Source organism: Gopherus flavomarginatus, chromosome 3, assembly GCF_025201925.1.
Source record: "Gopherus flavomarginatus isolate rGopFla2 chromosome 3, rGopFla2.mat.asm, whole genome shotgun sequence".
Classification (NCBI taxonomy): Eukaryota; Metazoa; Chordata; order Testudines; family Testudinidae; genus Gopherus; species Gopherus flavomarginatus.
Genome location: NC_066619.1, coordinates 49,688,687 through 49,710,131, shown reverse-complemented (window position 1 = coordinate 49,710,131; position 21,445 = coordinate 49,688,687). Strand labels below are relative to the sequence as shown.

Genomic DNA, 21,445 nt, shown 5'->3' with positions numbered 1-21,445 from the left:
TGTGGTCACTTATATCCCAAATTTTGTGTGATGCTTTATTTAGTTCTGTATTTTTATAATGTGGTTATAAGAGTTATTTTGGTTTTATTCCTGTTTTTCTTTGGCTTTTGTTTCTTACAAATTGTAAGCAGTGTCTAAGCAACTTCATACTTCTTGGCCTAAATTGTGGTAGGTGCTGCAAAATGAGACACCTGCTAGAAAAACAGAACTAGGTAACTATTAATTGTGTGAATTTTCACTGAGAAGTTTTTCATAATGTCATAAACTGTGAAAGTGAAGCATAAGCCAATTTATAATTGTTATTCTCCACTGAGGGCCTGTTCCTTTAGTGTCTGTTTGGAATTGTGCATTCCTGAATGCATATGACTTTTTCAGATTGGCAGTAATACCATGAACCGAAATCTCTGGTGTGTTCGGCCTGCTTTGTGCTGCCCCCCTGGTAAAAAGCAGCGCTAAACTCAACAGGTCCAGCCACTGGAGGATTCGCCTACAAGCAGCTCTATGTTATGGTGGGAATAGGACCTGCTTCAGGATTGGGGAACACAAAGATGGTTTAAAGCTACCTTTACACACGCACCACATTCTTTCTGAGCTGTGCTTGGTGTTCCCCAGCTGCAGCGCAGGATTTGTCCCCTATTTTAATGTCTGCTTCAAAATTATCCCTCCCTAAAACATTCATCGGGAGTTTTTCCTGAGTACAGATTACAGGATCAGATCAGGTATGAAGTAATACTACAGTAAAATAATATAAATTTGCTGTTAAATAATATCCTTATTCAAGGACCTCAGAGTGCTTGGCAAACATTAATAAATCTTCAACACCTTTGTGTAGGTCCTGTCTATATTGGAGAAATTTGTGCCCATGCAACTCCTAGTGCAAGTTACTGTAGTAAGCCAGGATAGACTACGTTCTGCTTCACATGGGTGCAGTGTGTCTACATAAGGTATTTGCATGGTGTAACTTCATCATCATGGTTTCAATGATGATGTTTTTCTCATGTGGACAGGGCCATAGGTAAGTATGATTATCCCCATTTCACAAATGAGGAAACTAATACACACAGAGCCTAAGTAACTTTTATTTTTCCAATATCACATGGCATATTCGTGGCAAATGTGGTGATGGATAACATCCAGAAGTCCAATGATAAAACAGCTTTGGACAGTGTTGAAAAATAAATCTTATAATTAGGTGAACTTTAACGCTGTGTGAAGGAGTTACAATGCTACTATTCCCAGCTTGGATCTGTAGTTATTGAGAAATACCATGCATATTCTAAACATTTTGTCCTGGAAGACTGGAATGTTATTGCAAGCAGTCAGCCATTCACTTCAGTCACATTAATAAAGAAACCATGAGTTTATGTATACAGATAAAGGGATAAAAAGATCGCAGAGAAACACCCCTGTGGTGTTGATGCTGCTAGGAGATCTCATTGTAATGTTATATTCAAGACCATCTGCAAATCAAACATTCTCTAATTGTTTTCATTTTTGATTTCGTGAGTGTTGGGGTTTTTAAGCTTTGTCGTAATCCTTCATTTTTCTATCTTTAAAAAAAAGGAATAATGTATACACCTTAAAATCAGATTTACTCAAAAAGTAGCTTCTAGGAAACTCCTCCAGCATATCTCTGCTTTATGTATATATCCTGGTGGATTTTTCCTTCCACCCTCCATTCATTCTCATATGTTGGAGAAAATAATTTGAGAATTGCCACATTATATAGGCTGTTCGCACTTTCTCTTATCATGCAACTTCTCGCTTAAACTGGACTTTGAAGTTCAGAAGCAAAAGAGGAACAGATATCAAAGTCCCTGTTTACTCTACAAATGCATTTAGGTAAGGACCCCTGGTTCTAAGCCTCTTGTATCTGGGCCTGATTACAACATGACCATGTTTTAAAGTATAGACAAGATGCATCTGGAATAAAGCCATGGGCATGATAAGGGGAGACCACAAAGCTGAGAGGGGACTAGAGCATGACTAATCCAAGCACCATTTACTAGACTGTTCTCTTTGCTTGTTGTATTAAGTTTGAAAGGTTGGTAATTAGATTGCTTTACATTCCATACATTTTGTTGTATGCTTTAGTTCTAGTCTTGATGACCTTGAAGTAGACAGTGGAAGTGAAGGGATTTCTGACAGATCCTATATTCGCTATCCTTCCCTCAATTCTTCAGTGACCTTGGCTGGCAGCAGGCATGAATTAGATTCTTCTGAGACAAGCACTGATCTGGATTATAGCATTCACAAGATGGACTCTAACAATCTGCAGTCAAAGGTATTTGGATATCATTTTGGTTTCGTTTATTTTGCTTTCAACTAAGTTGTTGAAAATATATAAGAATTTGCATTTGAAGGGCCACATTCACCTCTCAATTAAATTAGTATAAATTCGGATTAACTCCATAGAAGTCAACAAAGCTTTTCCCAATTTACACTGGTAAAACAGAGAGGAAAATTTTGGCCCAGTGTATTCTCTATGGCACAAGAGGAAGGTTAGTGCCTTTGCAAACTAGTATTTTTAAAAAGGACAATCATGGAGTTGGATGAATTTTATACGCTAACTAATACAAGCTCCTTTCTCCACTAATGCTTCCCACAGATATTCTGGCTACTGTAACTTCATTGAACCTTTGGCTATTTCTGGAAACATCAAACACATACACAGAGTTCTTCTCTCTTTTATTCAGAGGCATGAGATTTATTTTTATTTTTTCAAACAGATAAAAAGTCCTGGCTCCCACTGGGTTTTACCTGATTTTCATGTAAGGGGAGGAGGAAAGATTATACCAGAGGAAAAAAGGTTCAACTGCCAAACCTAAATGCAAGAGAGCTATTTTTAAAAAACACTGGTTTCTTTCTATCAAGCAGTTTAACAAAATTCTCAGTGAAACATAAATGCTTCCCCCCCCTGAAGTTTTCCAGCCTGCTCAGCAGTATTTATCCTGCAAATCAACATACTGTTTTCACAATATTTTGGAACTCAAGGCTGCTTCAGCAAAGTTTTTTGCAACATGGAACGCTCTTTGCTGCAAGTGCACGATGGAAATTCCCGTTAGTATTTCTAGGTCAGGTACATTGTGAGCAATGCATTTGTAAGGCAATGTCAGTGCTATCTGTGCTAATGATTTCAAATGACCATCCTCAGTAGGGGTGAAAAGTAGTTCAGTTTTCATGCAACAGTGACTCAGTCACATAGTGTCCTCTTTGGAGAAAAGACTGCACTTTATGCTGCGTATACTCATTGTTGGTGTCATGATGCAAGCTTCCATCTGATAGAGTACAGACCATCACTGTTGTTTCTTTCAGAGCCTTTAAAGTTGACTTCAGATCTGGAACTGAAACAAGCATAATATTGTTTTATCTGTGAAGCCACCTATGCACTTAGCATGTCAATAACATATCTGCATAGTAGTGAAAATATAGGGTTTTTTTTAATGCAAGTCCAAGTATTTAATGAACCACAAAAATCAGATGATGTTAGTTTGATTTAAATTCTCAAAAGAAATGGACTTTGCACAGGTAATTGTGACTTTGCTTTCAAGGCATATCAATAACGGATCTCTGGCTGGGGTAGGAGATTTCCACTCATGGTATCCAGGCACAATTAGATAAACATAAGGGAAAGGGAAGAGAGAGGTTAATTCCTTCCTCTGGAATATCCAGGTCATGGCTGGAGACAGACTACTGGGCTAGATGGAACACTGGTCTGTTCTGCTGTGAAAACGCCATGTTCAAGTACTGTCAGAAAAAGGCAGGGGAGATAACTGGCCATCTGATATAGTAGAATAACACCACTGTTCAGACTTTGGTCCACATCAAATTGAAATAATTTAGGATTTTTCTTGCTCTAATTTGCACACATGCACTTTCCTGTAACACCAATTGCCTTTCCTTAACATTAATGTGCTTTTCCCCTTCATTTTGATTTCTTCTAGGAATCGTTACTTTCTGGAATCCGGTCACGTTCTTATTCATGTTCTTCACCCAAAGTTTTATTAGGGAAATCTCGCTTTGCACGTGACTTCACAGTGTGTGATTCAAATGAAGGTGAGCATTAGTTCTACTCCATTTGTGTGTATGGAATGCCACAAACTCCATGCTTACTACAGGCCAAATGCTCACTTCTTTACGCAGGCTCGATTGTCTCCCTGGTATCCATGTGAAGAGTGGTCCCCTAAGTATGCAGCTCTCCATCAGCCCATGTGGAAGTGGGGTTCAGCCGCCTCCATATCATCGCTCCTGGCCCTTCAAAGGGCACTCTGTAGGTCCAGAGCCTGCAGTGTGGGAGGGCATAGAGACAAAGTTGCAAGGGAGAAGTGGGCAATCTGGAGCTGTGGCTAGGAGGGAGATGCACATTGCCCCTGCTCCAGACCTGCAGAGCGTAGTCAGAAGATAAGGCAGCCTAGGACACAATTTTCTTTTCCAGAGTCCAGCAGAGAGGCCAAACTTGGTGCACAGGCACAGGCCCTCTGTGCACAAGTTCCCTGCATCCTGCAGATCCTTGGGAATCTGTGAGGTTTGTGTGTAAGCTGTGGCCTTTTCCACAGGCAGGGGAGCAAACACCACCCTCTTCATGGGATGATGTGTGAATTTATTGTGAGGGGATTCTCACAAACCTGCCTTCCCTCTGTTCCTATTCTGCATGTTTTATCATGGTAGGGATAATCTGATTCTCTGCTCCAATTCAGTCCTAACTCAGACAGATTTATATTGAAGTTAATAGGTGTTTGTCCATCCTTGAGAACTGATGAAAACTTGTAAGAACCTTATAACATAGCCCTGTGTTACATAATTGACTGTTCTGCTTATGTGCTGCCTGCAGGATGTTAAAAATTGTTTCTAGCAGCCTTCTATTTAAGGGTTTTTTTGTTCGTTTGCTTGTTTGTTTTTAAGTTTAGCAAACAACCCAGGCCTTCCTTGGAGAAAGCTATGTAACATGCTACATTAGAAATCCATAAAATGATATAAAGTATGAGATATGTACTCAGACTTATTCATGATCACATCTCTGAAAAACAGTTCATTTTCAATAGAATCCATTTTCTTTGTTTTTTTTAAATTACTTTTGGAATAAGAACAAAAGGAATTCTTACTTCAAGCTATAAGCATGAGAAAATATGGGTTGGAAATGGTTGTGTATTTTTTTTCTGATATGTGCTGCATCATTTAGGTAAAGCATCCTTATTAGAGTCATAGACTTTAAGGTCAGAAGGGACCATTATGATCATCTTGTCTAACCTGCACAATGCAGGCCACAGAATCTCACCCACCCATTCCTGTAATAACCCCCTATTGAAGTCCTTAAATCATGGTTTAAAGACTTCAAGGTGCAGAGACAGCACTTACTTAAAGTTATGCTTATGTGCTTAAAGTAAGGCGTATGCATAAGTGTTACAGGGCTGCCCGTGGGGAGCAGGTGGGGCAATTTGCCCCAGGCCTCAGGCCTCGCAGGGGCCCCCAGGAGAGTTTTTCAGGGGCCCTGGAGCAGGGTCCTTCACTCGCTCTAGGGGCCCTGGAAAACTCTCGTGGGCTTCTTCTGCTCCGGGTCTTCGGCGACGGGTCTTGTTTCGGTGGAATTCGGCGTTGGGGAGGCCCCTGCCACGGGTCTTCGGGTCACTTCGGCGGCAGGTCCCAGAGCAGAAGGACCCCCCCCGCCCCTGAATTACCGCTGAAGCAGGGGCCCACCACCACCAAAGACCCCAGGCCCCCTGAATCCTCTGGGCAGCCTTGCAGTGTTATCCTGAATTGGCTCCAGAAACATCTTTATTTTATTTAGGCCTGTATCCTGGGAAGACTTACTCACAGGTTTAACTTGAAGTACCGCTGATTTCAAAGTTAAACACATGTTTAAACCTTTGCAGGATTGGGGTATTTTTCAGATGATGCTTAGTGGCAGAATGCAAAAAACAGCAGCAACAATCTTGGTTAAAATGTAGGTGAACATGTTTTCAAATTTGTTGTTTTTTGTCCCTCAAATCCACATTAAAGCTTTGTTTCTACTCAGAACTCTTTTATGCACTATCTGCAACATCTGGGGTGTTTACAAGTATTTGTATTGATTTTTTTTTAAATATAACTTTATTTTTAGCAATTTTTCATCCTGCAGATTACCTGAGAAGTCTAAAACAAAGGCGTATGTCTCATAAGATCTAAAGCCCTCAATTCAGGAAAGCACTTAAGCATGTGTTTAAGTCCTGGTAATGTCAATGGGACTGCAGCGAATGCGTAAAGTGAAGCACATGATTAAGAGCTTTGCCCTAATCAGGCCTAAACCCTGACCTCCTATATAAAGTCAGAGTAAACTAGTAGGGATTTACCTGGGGCTTGGGAGAGCTAGAATCGTCCTTCTTCCCAAGCTATGGAACACAAATAGTCACTTTGTAGCCCATCAAGGCTGCGGAAGTGTCTGCAGTCATTGTGTTCTTCAAGCATGGGGCGATTTGGCCAATGCATTTGGGTCATCAGTAGGGCTACAATTATGTCACGGAGGTCACTGAATCTGTGACTTCCAGAAACCTCCGTGACATTTTCTGCCCCAGGGCTGGACTGCTGTCAACAGGCAGCCCCGCAGCTCTCAGCCACTGCTGGTGGAGGCCCTGGGCAGCTCCTAGCCGCTGGGCAGCAGGGCGACCCCAGAGCTCCAACTCCCCATGAGCATCTGGGCTCCCAGCAGGTGCCCAGCTGTGGCACGGCTCCCCCCCCAGCAATACAGCTGCTGGGGCAGCCGGCAAGGGAGGGACGGGAACCATGCAGCAGACAGGTCACAGGCTTCCCTGGATTTCTGTTTATTGCCTGTGACCATCTGTTATTTTTACTAAAAATATCCCTGACAAAATTGGAGTCTTAGTCATCAGGGATCTGTTGAGCACATTGCTGGTCCTCCTGCCCCATTGCTTCTGTCTCAGCCTCTCGCCCCCCATTGCAACATGTTGGCATGGACAGTGCTGTTACATGGAACTACTCTGCAGCAAGCAGAGGAAGCAGAGATTTCCAGATGCAACTTCTCAGCAGCTGGGAACTCCCATGGCTCCACTGCTTTGACATCTTGTTTAGGATTTGGCCATAAATGAAAGTCTTGTAAAGTCTGATCTTGTAAATTAAAATCCAGTCTGAGTTTGCTGATTTGCATTTTTGAGTTCAGAAGGATTAGCCCATAATAAGAGAGTTTCATTCTTGCATCTTGAGGTACAATCTAAAAGTAGGAAATGCGCTGCCTACTGCCATATCAATAACCAAAGTTTTTAATACACATAGGAATTAAATGGCTACATACGTGTTTAAAGGAGGATATTTCTAGTATGTAACTGTAAAGAATTTGTTCCTACTGTGTAGATGGTGTGTTCATGAACAGTGGTCGATCCCTTCTCCAGGCTATTTCACTCTCTAAATCAATGTCTCTGCTCCATCCCTGTAGTAAGTACTGCAATGGCTATCTTCATTTTTCTGTGGGAACATGGCCTTTCTTTCTTCAGAAGAGCATCTTGTTGCACATCTTTGGTCTGACAACTAACTGAAATGTGATTTGATTCTCATTGTGTACATGATAAAATATACTATCTTACTTGCTGAACTGCTGGGTATTTTCTCATATGGGCCCTTATTCAAGAAGGTACCTCACTTTAAGCATGGACCTAACTTTAAGCATGGAAATAGTCCCATTTAAGTTGTTGGGGCTATGTATGTACTTAAAGTTAGGCATATGTTTGCAGATAATCTCTACAAAACTAAATAACATCTGGTCTTGGAAATAATAGAAAAGAATCGTGTATGCGCTTTACAAAGAATCACTAAAAAGCAAAATGAAAGATTGAACCATTTAAAAAAAACAACGAGTTGCTCAGAAAAAGATCAATATTAATTTTCTTTACTTCTTAAAAGCAATTCGTCAGTTTTCAAAGACTGGCATTCTCTGATGTTAACTCAGATCCAAGCAAACTCTGTCAAGTACAACCTGTTTAATAAATGATTTGTATTATCCTGGGCAATACTGCTTCTAATAATTTTTGCTTTCTAAATTTCCAACCAACATGCCAGAGAATAATGACTGAGCTTACGTCCTGGTGGAGGTTATGTGTTTCAAACAAATAAATATCCCAATATAACCACGTTAGTTTTCATTAACTTTTTGTGTTTTGTAGAACAACGAGCATACAGCTTGCCAGAGCAATTGAAGGAAAAAAGGTATTGACACTTGCCACATATGAATTTCTGCAGTGTAATTTTTATCCATCTACCATTATTTACATGTTAATGCTGCTAGTTAAACACTAGTAGCACACATCTTTGTAATGATCATCGTAATTCAAAAGTAGCAGACTCAAGTAGACCAACAGATCGTGTTCTATTGTGGTGCCTTTTACTAATGAAGTTCAGAATGCTTCTTTAGGTTATTGTTATACTCCATACTAGTGTGAGAGTTGGATATAATCTATAAAAATGTTATTTGCAACACATTTGTTGTCTGACTGTGCGACTTTAGAGTTTGGCCTTTCTTAAGTCCATTTAGACTCATAGACTTTAGGGTCAGAAGGGACCAATATGATCATCTAGTCTGACCTCCTGCACAAAGCAGGCCACGGAACCCTACCCATCCACTTCTATAGCAAACCCCTAACCTATGTCCGAGTTATTGAAGTCTTCAAATTGTGGTTTGAAGACCTCAAGCTGCAGAGAATCCACCAGCAAGTGACCCATGCCCCATGCTGCAGAGGAAGGCGAAAAACCTCTAGGGCCTCTGCCAATCTGCCCCGGAGAAAAATTCCTTCCCGACCCCAAATATGGCGATCAGCTAAACCCTGAGCATGTGGGCAAGACTCACCAGCCAGCACTCAGGAAAGAATTCTCTGCAGTAACTCAGATCCCATCCCATCCAACAACCCATCACAGACCACTGGGCATACTTATCTGCTGGTAATCAAAGATCAGTTGCCAAAATTAAGCTATCCCATCATACCATTCCTTCCATAAACTTATCAAGCTTAGTCTTAAAGCCAGATATGTCTTTTGCCCCCACTACTCCCCTTGGAAGGCTGTTCCAGAACTTCACTCCTCTAATGGTTAGAAACCTTCGTCTAATTTCAAGTCTAAACTCCTAGTGTCCAGTTTATACCCATTTGTTCTTGTGTCTACATTGGTACTAAGCTTAAATAATTCCTCTCTCTCCCTAATATTAATCCCTCTGATATATTTATAAAGAGCAAGCATATCCCCCCTCAACCTTCTTTTGGCTAGGCTAAACAAGCCAAGCTCTTTGAGTCTCCTTTCATATGACAGGTTTTCCATTCCTCGGATCATCCTAGTAGCCTGTCTCTGAACCTGTTCCAGTTTGCTTTCGTCCTTCTTAAACATGGGAGACTAGAACTGCACACAGTATTCCAGATGAGGTCTCACCAGTGCCTTATATAACGGTACTAACACCTCCTTATCTTTGCTGGAAATACCTCGCCTGATGCATTCTAAAACTGCATTAGCTTTTTTAACGGCCATATCACATTGACGGCTCATAGTCATCCTGTGATCAACCAATACTCCAAGGTCCTTCTCCTCCTCTGTTACTTCCAACTGATGTGCCCCCAATGTATATCTGTAATTCTTATTATTAATCCCTAAATGCGTGACCTTGCAATTTTCACTATTAAATTTCATCCTATTACTCTTACTCCAGTTTACAAGGTCATCCAGATCTTCCTGTATGATATCCCGGTCCTTCTTTATGTTAGCAATACCTCATCCGCAAACTTTATTAGCACATTCCCGCTTTTTGTGCCAAGGTCAGTAATAAAAAGGTTAAATAAGATTGGTCCCAAAACTGATCCTTGAGGAACTCCACTAGTAACCTCCTTCCAGCCTGACTGTTCACCCTTCAGTACGACCCGTTGTAGTCTCCCCTTTAACCAGTTCCTTATCCACCTTTCAATTTTCATACTGATCCCCATCTTTTCCAATTTAACTAATAATTCCCCATGTGGAACCGTGTCAAATGCCTTACTGAAATCAAGGTAAATTAGATCTACTGCATTTCCTTTTTCTAAATATCTGTCACCTTCTCAAAGAAGGAGATCAGGTTGGTTTGGCACGATCTACCTTTAGTAAAACCATGTTGTAATTTGTCCCAATTACCATTGACCTCAATGTCCTTAACTACTTTCTCCTTCAAAATTTTTTCCAAGACCTTACATACTACAGATGTCAAACTAACAGGCCTATAGTTACTTGGATCACTTTTTTTCCCTTTCTTAAAGATAGGAACTATGTTAGCAATTCTCCAGTCGTGCGGTACAACCCCTGAGTTTACCGATTCGTTAAAAATTCTTGCTAACGGGCTTGCAATTTCATGCGCCGGTTCCTGTAATATTCTTGGATGAAGATTATCTGGGCCCTCCGATTTTGTCTCATTAAGCTGTTCAAGTTTGGCTTCTACCTCAGATGTGGTAATATCCACCTCCATATCCTCATTCCCATTTGTCATCCTTCCATTATCTCTAAGCTCGTCATTAGCCTTATTAAAGACTGAGGCAAAGTACTTATTTAGATATTGGGCCATGCCTAGGTTATCCTTAACCTCCATTCCATCCTCAGTGTTTAGCGGTCCCACTTCTTCTTTCTTTGTTTTCTTCTTATTTATATGGCTATAGAACCTTTTACTATTGGTTTTAATTCCCTTTGCAAGGTCCAACTCTACATGGCTTTTAGCCTTTCTCACTTTATCCCTGCATGTTCTGACCTCACTAAGGTAGCTTTCCTTGCTAATCCCATCCTTCTTCCACTCCTTGTAGGCTTTCTGCTTTTTCTTAGTCACCTCTCTGAGATGCTTGCTCATCCAGCTTGGTCTGCAACTCTTGCCTATGGTTTTTTTCCCCTTTCTTGGGATGCAGGCTTCTGATAGTTTCTGCAGCTGCGACTTAAAGTAATTCCAGGCCTCTTCCACCTTTAGATCCACAAGTTCTTCAGTCCAATCCACTTCTCTAACTAATTTCCTTAATTCTTTGAAGTTAGCCCTTGAGACGTCAAAAACCCTAGTCCCAGATCTATTTTTGTTTGTCCTTCCGTCTAGTTTGAACTGAATTAGCTCATGATCAGTCGAACCAAGGTTGTCCCCTGCAACCATTTCTTCTATGAGGTCCTCACTAGTCACCAAAACCAAATCTAAAATGGCATCCCCTCTTGTTGGTTCTTCAACTACTTGGTGAAGAAATCCATCTGCTATCACATCCAGAAAAATCTGAGCCCTATTATTCTTGTTGGCACTTGTCCTCCAGTCTATATCTGGGAAGTTAAAGTCTCCCATGATCACACATTTCCCGTTAGTGTTTACTTCATTAAAAACATTGAAGAGGTCTCTATACATATCCAAATCAAATCCCGGCGGTCTGTAGCACACCCCAAGGACTATCTCAGGGGAGGCTCTAGTAGCTTTCTTTCCCAGTGTGATTTTTGCCCAGACAGGCTCAGTCTTGTCCATTCCATCACTTCTTATTTCTTTAAAGTTAACCTCATCATTGATATACAATGCTACTCCACCACCTTTGCCTTTATTTCTGTCTTTCCTAAACAGCACATAGCCTTCAATACCTGTACTCCAGTCATGACTACTATTCCACCATGTTTCTGTTATCCCTATAATATCCAGTTTCACTTCCTGCACCAGTAGCTCTAGTTCCTCCATTTTGTTACCTAGGCTCCTCGCATTAGTGTACAGACATCTTAATTTTTGCTGTTTGGCTTCACTGCCATTCTTTACCCTGTTAGGCACAGACATTCTACCACCAGCATCACCTGTTAGTCTGGTATCTACACTACCCTTCCTCCTTATGTCAATTCTTCTGTCCATGGCTGTATCCCCTCTTACTTTGTTTTCTTCACTCTCAAGGTTAAATTCCGGCGTGGAGATCACCTGGACATCTCCCAACCATCTCCCCCAAATTCCTAGTTTAAAACTCTCTTAATCAGTTGGGCAAGCCTACATCCTAGGAGTCTATTTCCCTCCTTACTCAGGTGAAGTCCATCCCGAGAGAACAGTCTTCTGTCCATAAATGCTTCCCAGTGGCCATACATCCCAAAGCCCTCCTTATAGCACCACTGCCTGAGCCATCTGTTGATCGCCATAATCTTGTCACACCTTTGTCGCCCTTCTCTAGGAACTGGCAGAATCCCACTGAAGATCACCTGAGCCTCGATTTCCTTAAGCGTCTTCCCCAGTCTGGCATAGTCTCCCTTGATAAGTTCCAGCGAGAATCTAGCCGTATCATTCATTCCCACATGAAGGACAATCAACGGATTCTTTCCCGCTCCCGCTAGGATCCTTTTCAGCCTCAGGTCCACATCCTGTATCTTAACACCCGGCAGACAGCACGCCCTTCTGTTCTCCCGATCAGCTCTAGTTACAGGCCTGTCTATTCTTCTCAGTAAGGAGTCTCCAATCACGTAGACCTGCCTTTTCCTGGTGACAGTGTGATTCTCCGGTCTATCCCCTGCACCCACTGGCTGCAAGTCCTCTTGATTCCTATTCACCCTTACAATCCTCCTGGGGCTTATATTTGGTGTTGCCTCCATTGACTCCTCCCCTCCTCCTGTAGGACTAACAGCTCTTCTCTTTTTCCTTGCCCTCTCTCCTTCAGCGACCACCTGCTGGTGCCCCTTCTTCATTTTCCAACTCTGCAAACCTGTTCCTGAGTTCTGTTTCTCCTTCACTTGCCTGTCTTTTCCTCTCCCTGGTTCTCTTAGTCACATGCTTCCACCGTCCACTTTCCTCACCCAGCAGTCTCTCCTCTGAATTCTTTGGTCCTGCTTCCATCTGCAAGTCTGAGCTTATCCCTTCAGCCCCCTCGTGTCTGTGCTCCATCATCTGCTCGAACCCCCTTCTAAACTCGACCAGAGTTTCCACCTGCATCTCCAGTCCTTGGATCTTTTCTTCCATCAGCTCTATCAGGCATTTGGCATACACAACCTTAACTCTCTCTGTTTGTGCAATAGTCTTTACTTCGGTAACCACTTACTGTTTGTTGACTATAGTGTCATGCACTTTTCCCTACAACCCTTAAATGTAGGTGGGCTGCATCTACTGTTACTCTATACGTTATTTTGTTTGCCGAACAAATAGACACCATGAGAGCTGTTTATGTACAAGGTGCATACTGAATGAGGAGAGGATTTCCAGTTCATTTACTGTGCACATTAAAAAACTTTAGAAAAAAACCTGAGTGTTCAGGTTAGTAAAGACTGTATTATAATGAATACACACAGGAGAGCAGAGTTACAGGTTCACAGGCAACCTTAACTGGCATCTCTTGACTTTTGAGTTCTTCATTTTGCAACTTTTATTGAAATTTCCTTTTATATTTATTTATTGCAAATAAAAAGTCAGTTGCATGTTCTGGAACTATGTGGCTGGATACCAGGGAACCATCCTGTTCTATGTGAAGTGCAGGAATCCAAATCTTCCCTTTAGTCTGGCAGTGACACTCCCAGCAGGGCCCACTGCTGTGTCATGTGCTCCATCTGATCCCCAAGTCAGGGCAGCATCATGGCTTTGCAGGCTGGCTGAGAGACACCTGTGCTCCAATGCCATCTAGGGAGAGGAGGAGGGAAACAGCACACATCTGTGACCGATTCACAGGCCAGCCAGTGTTCAACAGAGCACCTAAGCATGTGCTAAAATGCTGTGCTGAATTGGGACCTATGAGGCTGGCGCTCATGCAGAAGAATCCCTGGCTGCTGCAGCCCAAGCTGCTTATTTCACAGCTGACTGAGATCAGACATAGCAAGGAAAAGGCATTAATGTGGGAGCTACCCAAAGGAACATGCAAAATATGGGAATATGCATGCTGAGAGGTTTGATAACAGTATAATTATGGCAAACTTGCAGTATAGTTTGCATTACGTGCAGTACCCATGCATGTGTTCATAATCAGTATTATGCAGGGACTAATGTCACTTTTTGGTTTGATGTTGACCATTTTTTTATGGTTTAAACCTGAATAGAATCATAGAATATTAGGGTTAGAAGAGACCTCAGGAGGTCATCTAGTTCAATACCCTGCTCAAAGCAGGACCAACACCAACTAAATACATCCTGTGATTGTTAAAAGCAGTTGAAGCAGAATATCAGCCAGGTGCTGCTCTGTTTTAAGATGTTCTGTCCAGTGTAATGAACTGTATTCACTGATTTACATTTTAGGATTCAGGAGGAGGAATGGGATAAGTATATTATACCTACAAAATCCGAGTCAGAAAAATATAAAGTGAGTCGTACTTTCAGCTTCCTGATGAACAGAATGACTAGTACACGAAATAAGTGCAAGGTAATTTTAGATCTACATATAACTAGGTGCTTGTTAGCGTAACTGAAATGCATTATAGCTTGGGATCAGACCTGTCTGGCCTGTTAGGTAAAGATAAGTGGCTGATTTTTCCAATTATTTAAACTATATTTATAAGACATTTTAAATTTAAAACTTATGACAAATATGTTGTCAGTGTCCTTTTATAGACAAACAATATTGTTCATTTTTAAAAGTAACATTGTTTTCACAGTACTGAATTCCCTTGCCACTTTTTAATTATTATTACTCATTCGTGTCTTGTGATTTAGCTCAAGTTTAAATGTCTGCAGTATATTTGGAAAAAGTTTTCTTACTTGATATACAAAAATAGAAGTATTAGAAAGTGTATGTCTATTTTTCTTAGTATCCACAGTAAGGACTTGATTCAGTAGTCTTTACTGTAGCATTTACTCAGTTGAGTAGTCCTGTTGAATTTAATGCATGAGTAAGTGCTGCGGAGCATATGTGAGTTTTAGAATCAGGGACCAAACAAAGTGCTAAATGTAACCACAAAATTAGTTGTGAAAAGTAAATCAGATACTTTCAGTGTTTCATTTTTAGTAATCTAAAGTCTAGATTGTGCAACATATGTCTATGCTGGTGAGCACTTACTCACATAGTAATTCTATTAATGTTAACTGCTGGGACTACTCATGTGAGTAAGTGTTGCACAATGTAACCATAAGGTGCTATCAGTAACACAGGAAGGGAAACTTGTTTATTTCAAAAATAGATGATTTTTAACCTAGCAATGTCCCTTTGAATACCAAAAACTGAGTTGTAAAAACTAATTTTAAAACCTACCTTTAATTACAGGTGCATCTACTTGTATATCAGATTAAGTTAATGCAGGCACACATCCCCACTGTCTCAATTGTTACCAGAGAGAGGAGATAGATATTTTAAAATCCATTTTTTCTTAAGAGACATATTTTTTAAAGTTATAATATTATGGTGATTATTTATCTATTTTAATCTCTCTTCTTTTGCCTGCTCTGTTGGATCTGAAGACAAAGAATAAGGAAGCCAAAGACAAACTGACTAGACATCAGTTTATAACTGGGAACTTCTCAGGCAGTATCCTGTGTATGGCATGTGACAAAGCCCTCTTAGGGAAAGAGTCATTGCAGTGCTCTAGTAAGTAGCTACTGTCTTTTATGTAGCTTTTATGTAACTTTTGAAAATCTGCTGCAGGATACTTGTTTAATATTCCATTTCAAGAGCGGCATCTGGATTTGAAGATGCATACTTCTCTACCTAGTCAGCCAGGATCCCCAGGCCTCAGGGAGAGGGGACAAAGATGATGGCCACTTGCTTCACAAGAGACTCCTGCTAGTTGATTCCTGAAAGAGCCCTGGGGAAAGATAGAAGAAAATTAGAGCCATATTTGTGGCTATTCAGTATGTGGGCCTGAAGGAGGAAAAATGATGAAGTCCCAGATTAGAGTGCACTACAGTATTTGACCTCTTTCAGTTTCAGGCTTTGAGATCTGTTTTTCCTTTCAGATTGCAATGCAATTGTGCATAAAAACTGTAAGGATTGTGCTCCTGCATGTACAAAGGTAACTTTCTATGCCTTACTGTTCTTACAATGGTATTGTGTATATTCTCCCTCTTTTATTTTTTAAATCAATCTCTGTAGTTTCTTCTATAGTGATTAGCATATGCGGTACTTATTCAAAGCGTTTGAACAGTACTTTGTCTTTGTAGGCTGCTTCATAATAGGTTCGTATTGATTGACTTACTTGTTATATGGAGACTTAGAAATAATTAGTTACTAAAACAAACAGGATGCCAGAAAATGAAGCTGAGAAAGAAAACAGTGCAGAAATGAGCCAACCAAGTGTCTGTACACAAAGGGCTGGGGGAATGTCAAATAAACATCTAACACAACCAATAGCAATAAACAGTGGCCTTGAGCAAATACTTTATAAAAGGAGTGAAAAAAGGTAGGGTCACTTCCTTTATATCTCTGGAGGGTTGCAGGATAAATTGGGATATGTGGTTTGATTTGCATTTCTAAGGTGTACTTAAATGGGGCGACCTTGAGGAACCATTGATTTCCCCTGAGCTATATCATTTCAGTGCTTCTGACAGTAGGCAAAATCATCGAGTAGAGCTGAAGCATAGCGGAGCCCCCTGGAGTGTAATAACCAACATACTTCAGTAGGTAACCCCCAATTAAAATGAGGGCTACATTTTCAAAACTATACAGTGAAGGGGGTTTCTGTTTTTTAGTGACTAACAAGTGATTTGCACTGGAGTAAGCCACACCAATGCAAGTCACTTTTCAAACTGTTGCAGTGCATATAAACAAGGGATTTGCACCAGTGTGGCTATATTGGAGTAGCTATTGCAGTGCACAGATCTTCAGGGTAAACATGCCCAACGTTGCACTTATAAAACATGCATTTTTTATTTTATTTTGTCTTTATCAATGTACACCCACTGAATAGTCTCTGGGCAAACTTACAAAAAGGATCTAAAACATAAATTATAATGCTAAATCAGCTGCCTCTAACAGGTACTACAACTACTAGGACTAATGGATATTTACCAGGAAGAGAGAATATCACCAACCAATCATCCAAGAGGATAAGAGAGGAAAAACTACTTACTTGCTCTCCTCAAATGCAACACTTGTTTAAGCATATGAACCTTGTACAATGTAGCAAAGGACAAACTTTCTGGCTTGGATGGACTAACTTAGAGTCAATTTCCTGCCTCAGGTCTCTTCAGACTCATTTAAGAAGTATAGCCCTACATGTGTAATTGTTTTCTTTAAGCCCTCACAAATCATATGCATGTTGCAAAAGAATAATTCCATAACAACATAGTAATTTGAAAGAAAATAAATTGAATTAATTTTGTATGATAATGTGGCTGAAATTCATTATACTTTCACTTTGGTTTGTCAGTAGCAAAAATTCAGGATCATAATGCAGTTTGCTTGAGGGCTTTACTGACTATTCAGTGTGTAATCAGCTGTTATTTCATTTTAATAAGATGAAATTCTTCTTTACCAGAAACTCCAAGAGAGATATCATATTAAGACCAAACCACAAGCTGTCCTAACAAGTACGTATTATAGTAAGCAAGCAAGCTAATAGTCATAAATCTGTCATTTTAAAGTTTAGTGTGTTACCTGATTAATAAAATAATAGGGAAAGTATTATTCACAATTTTGTGTGTGTGTGTGAGAGCACTTTTCCATGTGAGTCCCATATCTACAGGAAAACAGGTGCATTTGTTAGTATCTAATACATATAAGGTAGGATTTTCAAAAGCACTCATCTCCCATTGAAGTCAATGACTTCACTGCATATTAAGCAGTGGGGGCTGTTGTTTGTCTTGTTGAAAAAGGTGTGTGCCTCTTTAAGGGATAGAAAGTCAGAGAGTGACTTGCTGTGGCAGCTTCATATCCGGTTAGCATAGGGATGTTGACCTATTTATAATAATAGGAGATGTACCTATCTCCTAGAACTGGAAGGGACCTGAAAGGTCATTGAGTCCAGCCCTCTGCCTTCACTAGCAGGACCAAGTACTGATTTTTGACCCAGATCCTTAAGTGGCCCTCTCAAGGATTGAACTCACAACCCTGGGTTTAGCAGGCCAATGCTCAAACCACTGAGCTATCCCTTTCTCTCTCTGTCCTGTGCCCCAGGTGACTGGAAAGGGGTTGGGAATTATTTAGGTCCATGCCAGTGCAGGAAAAGCCCTCTTTTACCTCGACCAGGAAAAGCAGCACTCATCCTCCCACCCCTGGATATAGATAAATACCAGGTTTTGTCATGATCAGCTGTGGGCATTACACTAGTCACTCCTTTCTCTGGGGGCTGGGATGGAATTTTTTCTCTCTCACTCTGCCGGATTGGTCAAGGTGGGGTGGGTTTTTCATCTTTCCTACAGTTATTTGGGGGCTTAGTTTGGGCATAAATTAATTGAGGGTTAGGCTATGATGTCACAACTCTTTATGTATGCCTGGGGCAGATGTCCAGTGCAAGTATTCTCAAAGCTGGTCTGCTGCTTGTTCAGGGAAAGCCCCTGGCGGGCCGGGGTAGTTTGTTTACCTGCCGTGTCCGCAAGTCCAGCCGATCGCGGCTCCCACTGGCTGTTGTTCACCGCTCCAGGCCAATGGGGGCGGCGGGAAGCCACAGCCAGCACATCCCTCAGCCCACACCGCTTCCTGTAGCCCCCATTGGCCTGGAGCGGCGAACCGCGGCCAGTGGGAGCTGAGATCGGCCGGATCTGCGGACATGGCAGGTAAACAAACTGGCCTGGACTGCCAGGGGCTTTCCCTGAACAAGCGGCGGCCCGACTTTGAGAAGCACTGCTGTATAGGGAAGAGATACAGTGATCAGACAAAATGGATTGGTAAAGGATTTAAAGGAGGTATTCTTTAAAGGAGCAGAAACGAGGGCGGGGTTGGGGCTCCTATGACTGATGCAGCAGGGAGTCAACCCCCCACTCCTTTATACCCCCCCATCTCATTTAGGGGATGGTTGTGAGTTCCCAACAGGTTGGACGGGGACCAGGATGGGTGAAAGGGGAGGGCTGACAGCAGCACCCCGCCACACCAACTATGTGTAAATGATTATGGAATTACCCGGACTGCCCAATTTTATCTGCCGGTACTCCCAGACATTTAAGAACAAAATTGTGGCCTAATTAAATCACATCCAATGTCTCCTGTCCTTCCTCCCGCATACCTGCACAATGGAAGTTTTACCACTGTGAGAGCAGAGGAAAACCAGTGTTGAGTGCTTTTGAAAATCCTCCCAATCATGTACCCCAATGTGTGGCTCAACCATGTGGCTGAACAAGGTATGGGTGTGATGTAAGTGTGTCCATGGCTTAAGCTTGTTCTCTAATTGACAGCGTGGGCACCAAAACCACTCAGCTTCACCTTGTGGCTTGTTTTTCCATCTCACTCAGAAAAGAGCACAGTGCTCTTGCACCATAAGAGAATACGCCCAGTGGCCTGTATTAAGCTATAAGAGAATTGTATAGCATTTCATGGTGTAGTCATACGAGGCAATAACATATGAGGTTTTCTATAAGACTTACACATATATTTCACTCCACAGATTCATCATTTAGAGACATTGCTCAGCCCATGTTCTCCTCAATGCATCCGTCTTCCTCAATGCCCATTGGACTTTCTGCTGTAAGGAAAGAAGTCTCACAGCAATCTCACTCTTCATCCAAAAGTGTTCCGAGTGCCAGTTTTGAAAGGTAGAAGGCAGCTACCAGCACAGTATGCTAACTAGATTATTCATCATTCCTAAGTGAGTTGCTGCAATTAAGTGCTTTTCTCATTGCAGAAGATCTATGCCATCTTCAGACCAAGACACTGATAGTAGCAGCTGGATATCCAGCTCACAATCTGAAACGCTGCTACAATCTATAGGGACCCTTCCATCAATGGATTCTTTTGTAATGGAAGGTGAGAAGTAAACTGAGAAATTTACATGTTATAACCTATGCTGCAAAATGCAAAGTGGAATCATTAATTAGTGTGTCTAAGAATACTACCTGCTGCATCAAAAGAAGATACGTGTGTAGTAACTTAATTATGATTCTGACCGCCATTAAAAGGACGCCATCAGATAAATGAGAATTAAAATTTGACCCATAATACCTTGCAAGTGGGTCTAAATTAGTGATGAACTCTTTGCTAATTTTAAGTGTTGTGTTTTTTTTTAATTTTTTGTTGTTAAAAATTAACGGATAAAAACATTTGTCCTGGGCTCTCCACAGCCTTTGCACTAATTAAAAATATAATATAATATAAAAAGAGATTACAAAACCAAAACAGCCTCATATTTCTTTCTGGCGATCAGATAGCCGGCGATCAGATAGCCAGCCCTCTCCTGCCCTCATTCAGCACACACATTACAAACAGTATCACCCATCACTCGTGTTCCTCCCACAACACAAAAATCCCACCTCCCAACTGCCCTCCTCAACCCGCTATTCATGTCTGGAAAGTCAACAGATATGGGCTATTTCTGAAAAGGGGTTGGGGATGTGAATTCCAGAGTTGAAGGGCATTCACAGAGAGAGAGAAAATCTGGCACAAGGAATCTCATGTTGGGCGCACATAAATTTGAGGCACCTCAAATCAGAGGGCACTTCTGAGGGGGTATTTCAAACAATGGATCCAATCCTGAAAAAAATATTCCCTCTGATTCCCAAATCTCTGCTTGCCTCCATGCTATTCTGTTTACATTTTAGTGTGTAAGGCTTTGTCTTTTCATTTTAATCTTTTCTCAGTACTGGTTAGAATCGTTAATTAAGGCTTACCTCAGTTCAGCAATATACTCACTGCATGAATAAACATATATGCGCATGAGGATCTTCCCTCGCTGTGATACTGCCAACCTGTTTGTGCGACCAGTGCTTACAAGGTTTTTATTTTGTCATAGATGATGTGGATGCCTCCCTGTGGACTGACCTCAGCACAGAGGCACAGGAGTTTGAGGCAGAATCTTGGAGTCTTGTTGTGGATCCAGCATTTTGTAGCAAGCAAGAAAAGGATGTTATCAAAAGGCAGGATGTAATTTTTGGTCAGTGTTTTAATTATTTTTTAAAAGTTGAAAATAACTTGGCACAGGCAATAAGGTGGGATACACAAGTCATATAACTGGAATAAAACGCTCAGTGCTTAGATTTTAATATGAATAATGAAGAATATTTAAAGACTATGTTGTCACATATAATAATGTAATGTATAATAATGTAGAGCTAACAGAATATTGAAGACAATAGCCTAAAAATATTCATTTGGATTTGAAAGTTAATTTCAATTTAACCATATTCTTGACCCATTCATGTCCACCTTCTGTGAACAATTGAGTACTGAAACTTTACTAGCATGTATATTCCTGAAAGGTGAATTTTAAACTCAAATGTGGGAACGGTAATGAAAAGCAAATTTTGAATTACATACTTAATTATAAAATTCACAATTTGCACTGTTTAATAGATATGATCCAGTCAGGGAACAGAAATTATACCATATGCCTTATGTAACTAACCAACGCAACATGAAATACAAATAATTGTGATGAATTGTTTACGGATGAGTTGCAGACCAAAGAATTATTTGCTAAA

General features: G+C 41.0%; 1 protein-coding gene across 1 annotated transcript in view; it reads left to right on the top strand.

Annotated features, from left to right (window-relative positions):
• ARHGEF28 (Rho guanine nucleotide exchange factor 28) overlaps positions 1–21,445 on the top strand; it is a 206,540-nt gene that overhangs the window by 129,713 nt on the left and 55,382 nt on the right. Inside the window, exons 12-21 of the mRNA XM_050945287.1 lie at positions 2,095–2,284; positions 3,945–4,056; positions 8,148–8,190; positions 14,186–14,309; positions 15,341–15,467; positions 15,836–15,891; positions 17,356–17,407; positions 19,417–19,564; positions 19,654–19,775; positions 20,758–20,898. Coding sequence (XP_050801244.1) covers positions 2,095–2,284; positions 3,945–4,056; positions 8,148–8,190; positions 14,186–14,309; positions 15,341–15,467; positions 15,836–15,891; positions 17,356–17,407; positions 19,417–19,564; positions 19,654–19,775; positions 20,758–20,898 — 1,115 coding nt within the window. The remainder of the gene's footprint in view (positions 1–2,094; positions 2,285–3,944; positions 4,057–8,147; positions 8,191–14,185; positions 14,310–15,340; positions 15,468–15,835; positions 15,892–17,355; positions 17,408–19,416; positions 19,565–19,653; positions 19,776–20,757; positions 20,899–21,445) is intronic.